The sequence below is a fragment of the Convolutriloba macropyga genome, chromosome 2, assembly GCF_964194025.1.
Source record: "Convolutriloba macropyga chromosome 2, txConMacr16.3, whole genome shotgun sequence".
Taxonomy (NCBI): domain Eukaryota; kingdom Metazoa; phylum Xenacoelomorpha; order Acoela; family Convolutidae; genus Convolutriloba; species Convolutriloba macropyga.
In genome coordinates this window covers 41,574,409-41,588,403 of record NC_134469.1, presented here as the reverse complement: position 1 = coordinate 41,588,403, position 13,995 = coordinate 41,574,409, and the positions used below count along the sequence as shown (strand labels likewise).

Here is a 13,995-nt window from a genome sequence, read left to right as displayed (position 1 = left end):
TAAAATGTCTTCAATTGTGATTGGATCGGTGACGCCAAGTTTGATATTAGTGATTGCTTTCTTGTTCGGTGCCAATAAAAAAACTTGAAGTAGTTGAAAAATGTGAGCCCTCGAATAAGCTGCTTAGTCCCAAAACTTCAAAGGAAGTTTCACGCGTTTCAGCGTCACCTGGATAAATTTTAGTTGCATCGTCGTTCCATTGGTCAACGCTGGTGTATTCCAAGATTTCGCGAACACGGTTTGCAACTAAGATTGGTTGCTTTTGATTAGAGTTAATCCATTGAAAGATAATTGTGCCGTCAAGTGACATGAGTTGTGCCAAAATGATTAACAGCTATTGTAAGTACCCTAACAATTTTTTCAGCCGAGCGAAAATTTGAGCTGCTTGCAATTCGAGTCTTAGTACTGCCATCAGTTTCATTGGCGCCATGCGTTTTTCCCAATACAAACGCCAACTTTGCTCTTTCCTGCCTGCAGGACCCGGGCTCCCAGGAATGCAACAAAACTGAAGATATCCTAGAAACTGTCGCCCAAAATTTGCAATTCTAGATTACCGAAACGGTTCAATGAAGTCACTACCAGGGATTTTGATGTTTTCAAGCTTCGGTAATTCGGCACTCCAACAAAAAGCTGGGAAATTTGTCTTGCGGGAGCTTATAATGACAATGTGTTCCCGTGGCACGCCAGATGTTTTTAAAGATCAGTCTAGCACCGGCTGTGAACGGAACGACAGGACCAATGGGGTGAAAGACTTTCACGACACGATGTAGGACCAAGCGCTGAGTGGTGACTAGTTAATAGCGCAACTGGTACCCTAACTTAAAACTAAGGTGTCATCAGCGTGATCCCAATTTCGCCCGAGCACATGCTTTAAGCCCGACCGGGTTGAAGTAATACCCTGAGGCTCAGAAAATTTGGGAGAAAATCTATTCGGTGAGCCAGATTTGGCAAATTGCTTGCAAACTTAGCCAGTTTGGATTCACCAAGACATAGATTATGTACCAAATCCGTAGATCCATTGATGTCTTTCTCAGGAGACACTGCTCATTCAAGGTAATTGTCCATGTAATAGTTCTCAATGAGGGCTTCTGCAGCTTTGGGGTGATACTTGTAAATGTCTTTCGCAATGCGTTATAGTGCATAGTTGTCAAAGGTGAACAAATCCTCAGCCCTAAAATATGGCATGTAAATGAATATAATACAACTTTAGTTATATAGTCCTCCCATCAAAAAAACGGAAGTGATACTTGATCCGATGGTAATGCGCTAACCTGTAGAAACATTCTTTCAATGTTGACAGAGACGGAACATAGCTGTTGTCGGAAGCGGAGAACTCCACAAACAATGTTTGGAAGCAAAACAGGGCCACTGAGGGAAAATTAATTAACAAGGCACCGTAAAATTTGAAATCTGCTGCTTTATTCAACACACTAAGCACTTTTACCGGTTTGATTGGGTTTAGAAGCAATTGTTGATATCGGTACCAATTTTTGCTGGACTGGTTCTCAACCTCGTGAGCGTCCTAAAGCTCAAGTACGTACCCTTCATCACCCTTGATTGGACTATTTTTGTTCTCTCTGAGGATTTGATCTAAAGAGATCTAAATTCCACAAAGAAAAAGATTTAATCATTTAAAAGCTGGCTGTTGTATGCCCTCCCCCTCACTCCGACGTCATATATCTGTCAATTGCGTACACAGTAGCATTCTCAAGGAATTTGTAAGCCCTTGCATCTGCTGCGATCTACTTATTTACGCCGAGCGATTTAATGTCGTACCATTGCGATATTTGTCTTGCTAACTAATTGTTGTGCTCTATATTGGGCTTGACGCACGTTCAGATCAAACACAATTTTGACGGTTACGGATTACTTAAAAACCAACTTATGCGTCGTTTAACGGCAACAGGTGAGCTCTTCCCATCGGTAGCTAAAGACTCCAACGGTCAGATGGCATGATACAAATGCTGTTCGAATATCACTCCGATATCTTGGTTTGTATTTAGTGGAGCCTTGATAACAACTAAGTGCAGTTAGACGTCCTGCCACGCGGGTACATTAAAAACGTCTCAGACGGCGTTTAGCTTTTTTAAAAAACGGCTGAAAATAATAGGATATAAGTTTTGACGCTCCTTTTGTTTCGCGGTCAATTCAATCACCATTGTGTTGGTTAGCTCATCGGTCTCAATACCCTTGAGAGTTTTTTTGTGATCTACTTTTCAAACTGATTTTATCCCTTGGCTACGGGTCAACAAGATTTCTTTTAGGTGGTAGCACAGAAAACTATAAGTTTGTTACCTAAACCTGAAGAATTGGCCGACAGTAGTTCGGCCACCAGAAAAATCCTTTTAACATCAGTAACAGAAGAAAATGTTTTGCTCTTACGCGATGTCTGTTGGTTAGTAGATGGTGGAAGATTCCCTCGTGTGGTATCAGTTGGCCGCTGGCATTATTTTTGACCTTAGGAGGGACAAAACTTTCTGTGCCTTGCAAAAACTTGTTGTGAGAACTATTGATCTATATTTTTTTGGTTGAGGACTGACGGAATGTGTGTTTATCGCTAAAGCAAGAGAAGCAATGTTTAATGTCGGCAAATAATTCACTCGCCATGTGAGTGTCTTTTTAAGACTCCACATCCACATTCGCACAAGCTCTGGTTGGCCTTCTAAACGAAGGTGAATTAATGGGCATAGAGGTTGAGGAAATTTAACTTCTTGGTTCATTTTTTTGTGTATTTGATTTAAATAACTTTGAGGCAACTTTGCTCTCTTTTGCTGAAATAAAGTTATCTTCAATCTTTATTTTGGTTGAAGTTTGCTTTATAAGGTCTTTTTTTGATCGGCTTTTTCTTTCAGCCAATTGTTGTTCATTGAGAGTTGGCTTACCAGTGGTTTTAATCGCAAAGAGTTACCAAGACTTCTTCATGATTGTTGGTAACTTCTGTACGGCTTGGATACAGACGAAAGCGCTCTTCAAGTCCACGCAATAAGAGAGTGACTTGAAAACCCCAACAAGGCCGGATGTTTATGCAAAATAGTTACAGATTTTACCACTATTTCACATTTTCAAATGCGGAAAGTTGATTAGTTTATCCAAATGAGAAATTACGACTGCCTTAGGCTGTCCAAATTGACGTTCTAAAGTCCTTAGTGCATTCACTCACATCACACCACAGTACGCAAACTTGATGGTTGCTATTCCTGCTTTATCAGTAAAAGGGTTTTAAGGTATGCCAACTTAATGTCATCGGTTGGCGGCTGCGAGTCAATCATGCTTTTGAGTTCACTATACCACTCTTACCACTGCATTGGATTGCTTTTTTACTGAGCGAGTCTCCACTCTAGCCGAGGATTCCATTTTTCTGCTTGTAGTTGCATCGGCTAGGTGTCTAACCAATGACGCACTTTTAGTATCAGAGGGGCATTTGTACACACTTGCTGGCCACTCCACCTCAAATTAGTAAGCTCAACATAACAATATGTTGGCTGAAAAACCGAATTAGCCAAACTAAGTGCGGTATTGCTAGTGATTGCAATCGGTTTAACTTGTTTTTTGTTGGATGGCTGCTGCATATACATTAGAGGAGATTGAAGTAGGTGAAATTTGAAAGACTGTTGCTGGCAGACTAGTGCGCGTAGGTCATGGGCTCTTGATGAATTATCGCGTACATTTTGCTATCGCGAGAAGTGACTGTGACTGTTCATACCGAGGGTTTTCTTAAGACGCTCTGTTTAACGATCTGGCTTTGAAAGGTTGTCGATTTTACTCGCTCAATCCGAGAAATTTCTCCTATTTGGGGTCCAGATGAAGAGTCATTTGTCTCGAGCACTGGTTGACTGCGAACGAACATAATCATTTTCTAATGCCATTCTCTTCATTTTGCGCCCCGACTCGCGCTATTCATCCAGTAGTTGATGCTTTGTTTATATTTCCTGGTATTTTTTCCAGTTCTAGTTTACTCTGTGCAAACTGTGCCTAATCTGGTCGCCACTTGTCTATCCTGATAGCTTGATGTTGCTCCGGTTTGTACCGTTTGTGCAACTGGTTTGTCCGTTGGATGAATGTTGATACTCTCGTGTTCGTTCATTGCGCTGCTTTGCGCTGCATTATTTGTTGGTTGCATGACTTTGCTTATATAGGCAAGCGAATGATAGTCAAAACTCGCATTGTACTCCCTTGATTGTTTTAGTTGGTCTTCAAAAAAAATTTCCCGCGTAGGGTAAAATCTTATTTCGAGGACGCAGTTGCATGGGTATTTCTTCATCTAGATGGTAAACAGTCTGTTTGTAAGCAAACTTTAATTTATTAGGTCGATCGGAATGGTCAATTAATTTGTAGCCAAGCCTTCGCTTAGTGTTATCTTCTTTCACTAAATCTTGTCGAATTGGACTTGTGTTGGCTGATGTTGTTCGGGGACTGTACAAAAGCTACTGATTAATTTTGAAGTGCCTTGTTGTTGTTGGCTCTTCCATTGCTTAATGTCTTTAAGCGGATTTCAAACTTCAATTCCTTTATTGACTTGCGCTTTTTGGTTCATCTTGCAGGCCTTTCGCTGTTGATTGGTTCAATTTTGTTAGTTGGTGCCTTGGGCACTCTCTTCCTCAGATTGGACAGTATTTTGCCTTCCCTTGTCTTGGTCGGCGGAATAAATGCAACAGCTTTTTTCCTCTCAAAGACAAAGAAATGATTGCACCACCCTGTTTGTTTCATTGATTTCAAATCAGTCCGAAGAATACGTTTCTGCATTTTTTTTGACCTGTATTGTCCGCTACTAAGTAGATTAACCTTGCTTTTAAGGATAAATGAGCATTGGGATTTGCTGTTCAACAAAAATATCTTCAAGTAAAAACAATTAAAATTTTGTTGAAATTGGGCTATTAACTCAATCTATAAACCAATATCACAAAGAATTGGCTGAAAACAAGTCGGTTACTGAGTCTTTATTTGATTATAGACCTGATTAATGCGGTCTAACTAGTCTTTTTCATAAAAGAGAGATAAAAAACTCAATTTTGATCATTCCAACTTAGTTCAATAATCAATTATATTTCTCAATTGGCTTCAAGTAACAACCGATATCAAACTATGCTAACCTTTGTTGAAGCCAGTAAGAGCAATTCACTATTAAATTCGCACATTTTTTTTCCTCGTTAGGAACTTTATTCCTTCAAAAAAAGTTTTGAGAATATCAAAGTTGACTCCCTTTTCAACAGAACAAAGTTAGTTAAAACGTACAACCTCAACTGTGATTTACAGAAACAAGACGAGATAACACATATTTTTCCGCTCAAAAAAGGTGCTTCAATATGCGCTGTATGTCAGCTTATGAGGAAGAAATTGAATTGTTGCAACTGTTAACAACCAACTAATTTTGATAGCTTTCAAGTTATTTATGCTGCTGCACATGCCAATTCTGAACTGTTGATTGGAAAGGGATAACTATGTCGATAAATTTTCTGAATAAACTGCGTTTGGGGTTCGGGATAACTTATACGGTGCTCTGCAGTCTCTGAATTAGGATCAATATCGCAAAATTCACTGAAACTGGGATACCAAATTCGGGATCTCGTACTCCATTTCAGCTCAATTTGTTGTAATAAGAGATTCGATTTTGTAATTCAAGAAAATGTGGTTATGATGATTTTAGTATCAGTTTCACTTCATGTTTGATAATCACTCACTGATAATATTTACTAAATTTAATCGTTGACAAATTGAGCAAATCAGTTTGGCTTCGATAGAATGTAGCATTGAGTTTTACTTGTGATGTTATTCTAACTTCACTGCTTGATTTGACCATGAATTGATTTTTTTAGTATTTAACCATAGCAACTACAAGAGGGGTTCTTGCCGCCTAATAATAGTAATAGTATGTCCGAGCAATTGAACGAGCAAAGAAACATTATGCAATGATTTGCCTTACAGTTTTTACTTCCTACCAATTGTATCGTTAGCACTTTGATCACTGCCATGTCATTGTCCAGTTTCAACCTACATTCGAAAAAGGGGATTCGCTCAAGGGAGGGTTTGCAAGTCCAATTTGTCGTAAAAGGGTTTTGTGATTTCACTGTAGAAAACCTCCTCTTGTTTATAGTGAGCTGCACACATTGGTCCCTGACTTCGATCCTTCTTCCGTTTCGGTTGTCGGCGTCACACTGATGTTGAAAGTATAGTCGTTCTGCTCCTCCCCTGTTACAATTAATGTGTTGTCGCGACTCGGCGCACTATTTCAATGGAACCGTAGTTTTAACTTTGTAGACGACATCACTATCCGTAACAGGGTTCTGTGATATAGTAGACACCGTATATGGATCTACTCGTCATATATCAAAAAGGTTAAATAAACCGTGTTCGTGAATCGAATTGTGACGCTATTCAGAGCTTAGAACAATAAGCCGGATTTGAACAGATCATTAAAACAGTTCTCCAGTATCCGCGTAAAATCTATATTGACGTATTAACATGATTTCTCTGATAGCAACAAGAGATTAATGTTACAGCGCTGGATTAGTCGTAGACCAAGGTACGGGTTCTTAGACGGCAAAACTTTTACATTCATTAAAAATGTTTTTGGTCTGATGTTAATAAAATTAGAATTTGCATTCAATCAACAATCGTTTAGAGAACTGAAATTATTTAGCCGAATACCTTGTTTAATTGGTACATAGTGAATTACTTCTCATTTTCTTCGAACTTTGTTCGTAAATTGGATCGTATTATACGCATTTGGAACGATCGTTGTATTTCTAAGAAATAGCGCTCGTTTTGTTTACTTTTAACACAGTTTTTTGCTCTCTCTCCTACTTGGTTTTGTCAGCGTGCCAAAAAGCTGAATTTCAAGAACTTCATTCTCAAAGATTTTTTAAGTTTTCTTGTATAACGAGATATTTTAAGCAGTCAATTGGAGATAAATTATAATGCTTATGAATGAAAGTTTCCCCTCTGTCTTCTAAGTAACCTTTCTTATTAGTAGTCTTAAGAGTAATAAAGACTTTTCGCTATTGAAAAGTTAACGTGAATAGATGTTTGATTTCTATAGTCTCGTTTCTGAGACATTATTCACACTATAATTAATCAATTGATGTTGATTAATCATTTATAATCATCAGAGTGATCGAAACAAAATATAACTTTTTCAGCTCTATTCTTTAGGTCAGTGACCTTCACCGGCTCAAATGCCACGACCAAGCGAGCACTTTGTCAAGTTCCAATGATCACGCCGCATAAGTTTCATGCATCCTATGCAAATGCCATGAAGTAATAGAATGATAAATCTTGTGCCGCCTATTTGAATTCGAAGAGAATCTTCCATTAAGTTTTGTTATTCTTAATAACAAAATATTCTATGTCCTGGCATCAACTACACAGCCCAGAGAAGCCTCAGTGATAGAAATTGAATCAAATTGCTGTACCATCACTCTTTATTGCAAAATTGCTGTACTAGTCTTTGAAGTGCTGAATTTCAAACAGGAAAGAAATTTTAAGAAATTGAAATTTTCGAAATAGGATAAGTTATGTAGCCCTCATGCGTTATACCATAAGCTTGAAAGAATTATACAGAATTGAGATAACAAACTTTTCCTCAAAGGTCCAGGTGTGCGTTAGTGATCAGACACAAGCGCACACGGGGGGAGGGGGGTTCAGTGAGTTTTGAGGTTTTGATGAAAAAGATCAGCTTCCAGTTTAGCTCTACCGAAAGTCTGATCATGAATGATTGTCGTTTGGGTGTGTCTGATCATTACCGAGCTGCTCGACCTACCTGGGCGACCATGGTATCTAGTTTGCTGAGTTTGAACATAGCACCCACTTCATTCGAACAAGACCACAAACTGAAATCTAAAACCTAATTTACAAGTAAAATAGTTGGTACCTGAAGCCTAACGAACCGCACTTACAGTTGACAAAAAGCCTTAAACTTTCAAAATGATGCAATCAGAACATGACGGCAGTGTGGGAACATATTACACGTTGAATGGGCTGATTGAGGCATTGGGTGGGTTTGGGAGATTCCAGGTCGTCAGCGTAGTCTTGATGTCATTCCTGTCTCTAACCATATGCTTAGTCAGCTCCACAACCACCTTCTCTCTTCTTCCCCTTGAGGCAAGTTTACGACAATATAACCATTTTTATTATCTTCAGTATCACTGAATTGCCGCTATAAAGGGTTTCGTTACAAACTAAACAACTGTTTTGGGATTTTTAGAGTTTTTAATGCTTCCTCTTGTTATTAGTTTTTTAGACTTTTTCTTAGTTTTTAGGCTTTTTAAGGCTTTTTCTTTAATAAAAAGCATGACCAATGATACTCGCGCGCAATTGACTAACGCAGTGATGTTTAAGGATAACACCAGAGTGAGAGAGGCCGCAAGTTAGAAAAAATGAAACGTGAGACAGGTAGACCATTGTTAAAAGATGCTGAGTGGCAAGGATACAGTGTTGCCCCCTTAAAATTGCTCCACTAAACGAGAAAATTGGAGAACGAGGAAATTGGAGTTCCGTATAATTTGATACATTGTGCTGCTTGCCAGGCAGCTTTTGATGCCTTTTAGTTTAAAGAAACAGAAAGGAGTGCATATTTGAGTTCGCACTTAATTTCTCGACCAGAATCATCGGCAATCTTTGATTGCTATTTCATTAAAATAATGAATTGGTCGATTGTGGCAACAAAAAATTTATTTGAAAACCCATTCGCCAAATTGTGAAAGAAGCACACTATCTTTTTTGAAATGTGCAAATCTTCAAAATTTGGTTCACCGAAGGACGGATAAGCTTTTCCTCAGTGCACAGTTTTCACTTAAGTGTACGTTGAAATTCAAAGGGTCAACGTGTCAGTATTGGTTGAAAAAAAAGACAAAATTCAAAGAAATATATGCGTATAGTTTTGATGGACCAGTTTTATTTCCTCTTTAGACCAACGTCTGTGGGAAAAACACTATGCTCATCTCGTTTTTTTTTATTTCAAATTTGGCCGACCAACATATTCTTTGCAGAGATATGCGAATGGTATTATCAGAAACCCCCTACAAGGTAGAACATATAATTGAAACAATTTTTTTTTGTACAAATTCGTGCTTTCATACTATTTATCGAGTTTGAAGTGTTGTGAACATTTGACTGATATCAATTTTGAGTTCACATTTTTCGTATATTAAGCTCATCTTATTTTCAAGTTTGCAATACCTACTTTAAATTTTTTAACAAAGCTGTTATTTGTTTTACTTTTAAACATAGAACTGATGAACTGTTTGATAGGGCATTTTTAGCTTAATTTTTTAATCAACTTTTCAATTTTTTGCTTGTTTTCATCAAAATTACTCAAAATTTGCTTCACAACACGCTCTCTGTAAATTAACCGGATGTAGAGAGAGCTAAACACCACATGCACAATCATCTCCTCTACTCTTCTCCTTGAAGCAAATTAACGCCAACGATTTAAAAAAATTGCGTTGTCTTCAGCATCACTGAGTTGCCGCTGTAGAGAGTTAAGTTGCTGACTAAACAGTTTTTTGGGGCTTTCAGAATTTTTCAAGGTTTTTTTATATTTAGATTTTAGACTTTTTCTTTGTTTGTAGGTTTTTTGAGGTCTTTTTTGTCGATAAATTTGTTGGCATATTTAATGACAGATATAAATATGTACATAAATTCGCTAATTTCTATATTATATGATGTTAAAGAGATTAGAGAATTCTTTAGGATATATTGGATATTTTTGGCTACAGAACAATATAAATTGAGGTAATTTTGTCATTTAATGCCAGACAAACAAACCATCGGCCTGCACACATTGGATATTGGTCAGAAATTCATTGGCCAAATACTTGGGAAAGAAGTTTGATCTGATTTCCGAAATATGCAAATTGTCGGACTTTGATTTAACGAGAGACGGACAAGCTTGTCCTCAGTGTACAGTTTTCACTTAGGTGTATTTTATGATACAAGGGTCAACGTTTCAGTATTGGTGAAGAACAATTTGAAAGAAACCTATGAGTTTAGTTTTGCTGGAAAAATGTAGATTTTTTTCTGACCAGCCTGAGGAAATATATGCCCAACTGTTTTATTTCTCAGCAAAGTTTGGCCGACCGATATTTTCAATGCAAAGAGTTCTATCATTATGAGTGGTATCGCTAGAAAACACTTACAGCGTAGAATATAGATCGTTTTTTTTTTAAATTTTTTCTTGTTTTTTTTCCAGGCAGTCACGGAGGTTTCCAAATTTGCGAACAAAAGAATGATATCGGATGTTTTCTTCACGTTTTCCGCAAATTCTGCTCAATTTTTCCTCAGTTTTGTTTTCCTTTGTTTTAACTGTTGACAATATTGTTATTGATTCTGCCAATTAAAAAGAAGAATGTTGCCAAACTCTTTGATCCGACATTTGTAGCTAAATTTTTTTGATCAATTTTGTCAAATTGTTGTCTTTCTCCATCAAAATGGCACCAATTATGCTTACTCACTATCTATGAGTTTGTCACACTCACTTTCAGAACAACAACTGAGACAATTTTCAGTCAGATTAAATGTGCTAGTTTTATTTCCACTTCCTATGAGTGTCTTCAGGAAATAACGCCTCTTTTTCGCTATATATAACAATCATTATCCAAAACGAGTAATTTATATTTATTATTTAAAAGTTGTGGGGCCAAATTATCTTTTTCGTTTGCATTTGACACAAAAATGAGTTATTAAAGAAACTCAATATCAAAGCTAGTTTTATTCCAATTGTGGTATTTGACAATCAATTTTTTTTATTGTTTCGGGCTGATGTCTCATATGAATTCTTTAAGCATTTTTTGTTTTTTTCCATGTTAAGTGTAGACCAGTAAGGCTTCCTACCAGAATTAATTTGTTGACAATTCGTAATTTGATAGAAAAATGAACACATAGCCTGCTTTTATGAAACACCTCGTAGTTTCATGGCTTCGAGAATGTGTGTCTGTAAACTTAGTTGGATTTTGGGTTGACCCCTTTTGTTGTCATTTTAGAAGTCTTGTGATACCCTTACGCTGATGAAAGATACAGTTGATTTCCTCAGGATGTCTAAGTGAACCATTTTAACGCTCTTAAGGCCTCTAATTATAATTTTTTTCAGAGAGTATCAGTAAAATGTTGTACTTTCCCCACTTATGTCTTGAATATGTCAACTCAATAAGTAAGTAAGACTCAACCAAAGCAGATTGTATTGTCTGCCGTTTCAATTGATTCGATGCCACGAGTCTCATAAAAGTGTCCTTAATTTTAAATTTCTGCTTTTTTGTTGTCTATACCGATTATCACAAGAAAAAACCTAGTTTTACTTACATTTACTATAAGTGTGTAATACTGAACTACTGTAAATTGATAATTAAGTTAAATTGTCCTCTAAGTACCAAAAAAATTAGTACCAATTGCATTCGCCCCGCGAACAAACTCTTTCATCAAAGTTCATTAATTTACCTCTGTCTGTATATATTAATTTTGTTCAGTCGATCAAGCCTGATTATCATAAGACAATCACTCTTTTTTTCTTCTTCGTGACGAGTTGCTTGGGTAAATCTTGTTATGCAATTCTGTTTTCAGTAGATCAGAAACATCCATACTAAGTCGAGTTGTTTTCAACCTTGTATACGCAACGCGTCTCCCCTTTACAGAATGTTAGTACATTCACTGTGCGAAAACATAGTTCATATACAACAGCCATCAAATGGCGCAGCGATTCAGCACTATCAACTCTTGGCAAGGAACCCGTCTGTGAAAAAGCGACTATGGATCCGCCACTGAGATGGAAAAGATAGAAAATACACATAAAGATGCCAACCTTAGCCACAGCACAAATTGAAGTTGACGGTCTCTCAAAACTACAGCGCTCAAGGTGAACGTGAACGCCAGCTTCGCAGTGCCCAACTAAGAAGTAGTGAGGTGGAAAAACTATGCGAAATTTACAGCTAAGGGAATTTAATGTGGAGACAAGACATGGAAAATGCAGACCAGAAATCAGCCTCAATTTCCTTTCTGAGTCTGGGAGTGTAAGGGCGCCGCGTGTTGAACAGCAAAAACCTTAGAGGAAATGTAGATGAAATGACAATAAAAGATTTTTGAGCTGCCATGGACACTGTTTTCACCAGCTTATGCAGATGCCTATGATTTTGGAGATAGGCAAGATTTTGTGGTTAGAAACGTATTTAATGCTAAAATGTCAGATAGAGAAAGTCAACGAAACCTACTCAGAGAAACATTTGAACCACAGAATGCATTGAAAATAACGATCAGTTTTGAGATGGGATTAGAAGGGCAATTCAAAATTTCTACTTCAACTACTCATACGCACGACGGATCCAATACAAATTTTGTGACACTTCCTCGCGCAGCAAATACACGCAATTCTACTAACAAGTCAATTGGCAATCGCATACTGAAACTAACATGCCAAAATTGTCGCCAAGATAGGAGCTTCGAACAAAGAGAAATGTGCCCGGCCCAAGGAAAGAACTGACTTAACCGTTGAATAGAATATTCTTTTGCAAAAATATGTAGAAGATTTAAAGTTCAAAACCACAATTCAACTAAAAGACCATACAAACGAATTAACAAGGTCGAAACCGAATAAGCAACACCACATTAAGACGACAAAGTTTCTGAACTTCATAAAAACTATAACCGCGACTTTGATTCTAATTATTCTTCATCTGATGATGATTGTGTAGCTACAATCTCCAGTGAATTAAAAACGATTGAAACTATTGATTAACAAATGACAATGGGGACTGTCAAAATGATGATGATAATAATGAATTTGGGTAGCGTATTTACTATCATAAATGAAAGCTTAGCTCGCCAAGTAGTCGCAACGGATGAATTCTTCTTTTGGATTCAGCGCAAATGCACAAAAATTGAGAACGTTAATACACCAATAGCAATAGCGGGCAAAAAACAGTCTTCAATTACGATTAACGATTGCAATACAAATCCAACTCATACTAGTGTTGCAAAAGATATATATAAACCACTACTGGGGAGAGATGTTTTCCCCAACTAGGATTTTCATTTCAACAAACTACCGTAAATACAGTCCATCTTCCACAACATGAACGTCTAGACAGATTCACAAGGACTTTCCTGGACTGTTGACTCGTATTGCTGAGTTAACTAACTTTGCAGTCCAATAAAAACATTTTACCGCTACTAACCAGAAAGGACGAAGAGGGCCAATTAACCTGCAACCAAAAATTAACACCAAATTTCAAAAATTAATCTCAAATGGAAATATTAAGAAATTGGATTGTTGCTCGGATCAATATTTTTTCAAAAATTGTCATAAATGTCAAACGTGATCAATCGGTAACATTACCCTTTGATTTTAAAAATTTAAGCAAATCTATACACTAGACGAATATCAGATGTCGAATATTGACAATTTAATAGACTCTATCACATAAAATTTAAATGAAGCTGACTCATAACATACAGCATAAACTTCAACTTTGGATTTGCAATACGCTTACAGTCCATCAAATCCACACCTGGATACGCTGGTTTTGGTACGTCATTGCAACTTGAAAATATTAGCGGTGATTCGACCGGAACTCACAGATTTAAAACTGGTTTTACGGACTTTTTGACATGCCTGCTGAATTTCAAAAGGTGATGGATTATACGTTAGTTATAATACGACGATATTTCGATTGTCAGCTGTGAACCTTTAGAAAATCACATGCATCTCGAGTACCATTGTTTGTGAAAGTTAGATGCCGATAACTTTAGGATCAATTATGCAAAATGTTGTTTCGGCAAGACAGAAACAGAAAGATTCAGGTACCGTTTTACTCGATTTGATTCTGCCCCTCGAAAATAAAACGGTAGCAATTCTTTCACTTAGTCCACCAACTAATGTGAAGAAGTTACGCTGCTTTCTAAGTTTTGTAAATCACATATATTATTTAATACCGAATCATGCCTCTTTTTGTCAGCAATTTAGATTATTAATTGAAAAGGGCAACAAGTTTATTTGAACATCTTAACACAACA

General features: G+C 37.1%; 1 protein-coding gene across 6 annotated transcripts in view; it reads left to right on the top strand.

Annotated features, from left to right (window-relative positions):
* Nucleotides 1-7,231: 7,231 nt before the first annotated feature.
* LOC142358670 (solute carrier family 22 member 6-A-like) overlaps nt 7,232-13,995 on the top strand; it is a 37,716-nt gene continuing 30,952 nt past the window's right edge. The window contains exons 1-2 of one of the 6 annotated variants that reach the window (XM_075410168.1): nt 7,232-7,254; nt 7,874-8,097. In XM_075410168.1, the coding sequence (XP_075266283.1) occupies nt 7,921-8,097 (177 nt within the window). In that variant the 5' untranslated portion in view covers nt 7,232-7,254; nt 7,874-7,920. The other 5 variants (XM_075410167.1, XM_075410164.1, XM_075410166.1 and 2 more) reach the window with 5 other exon arrangements.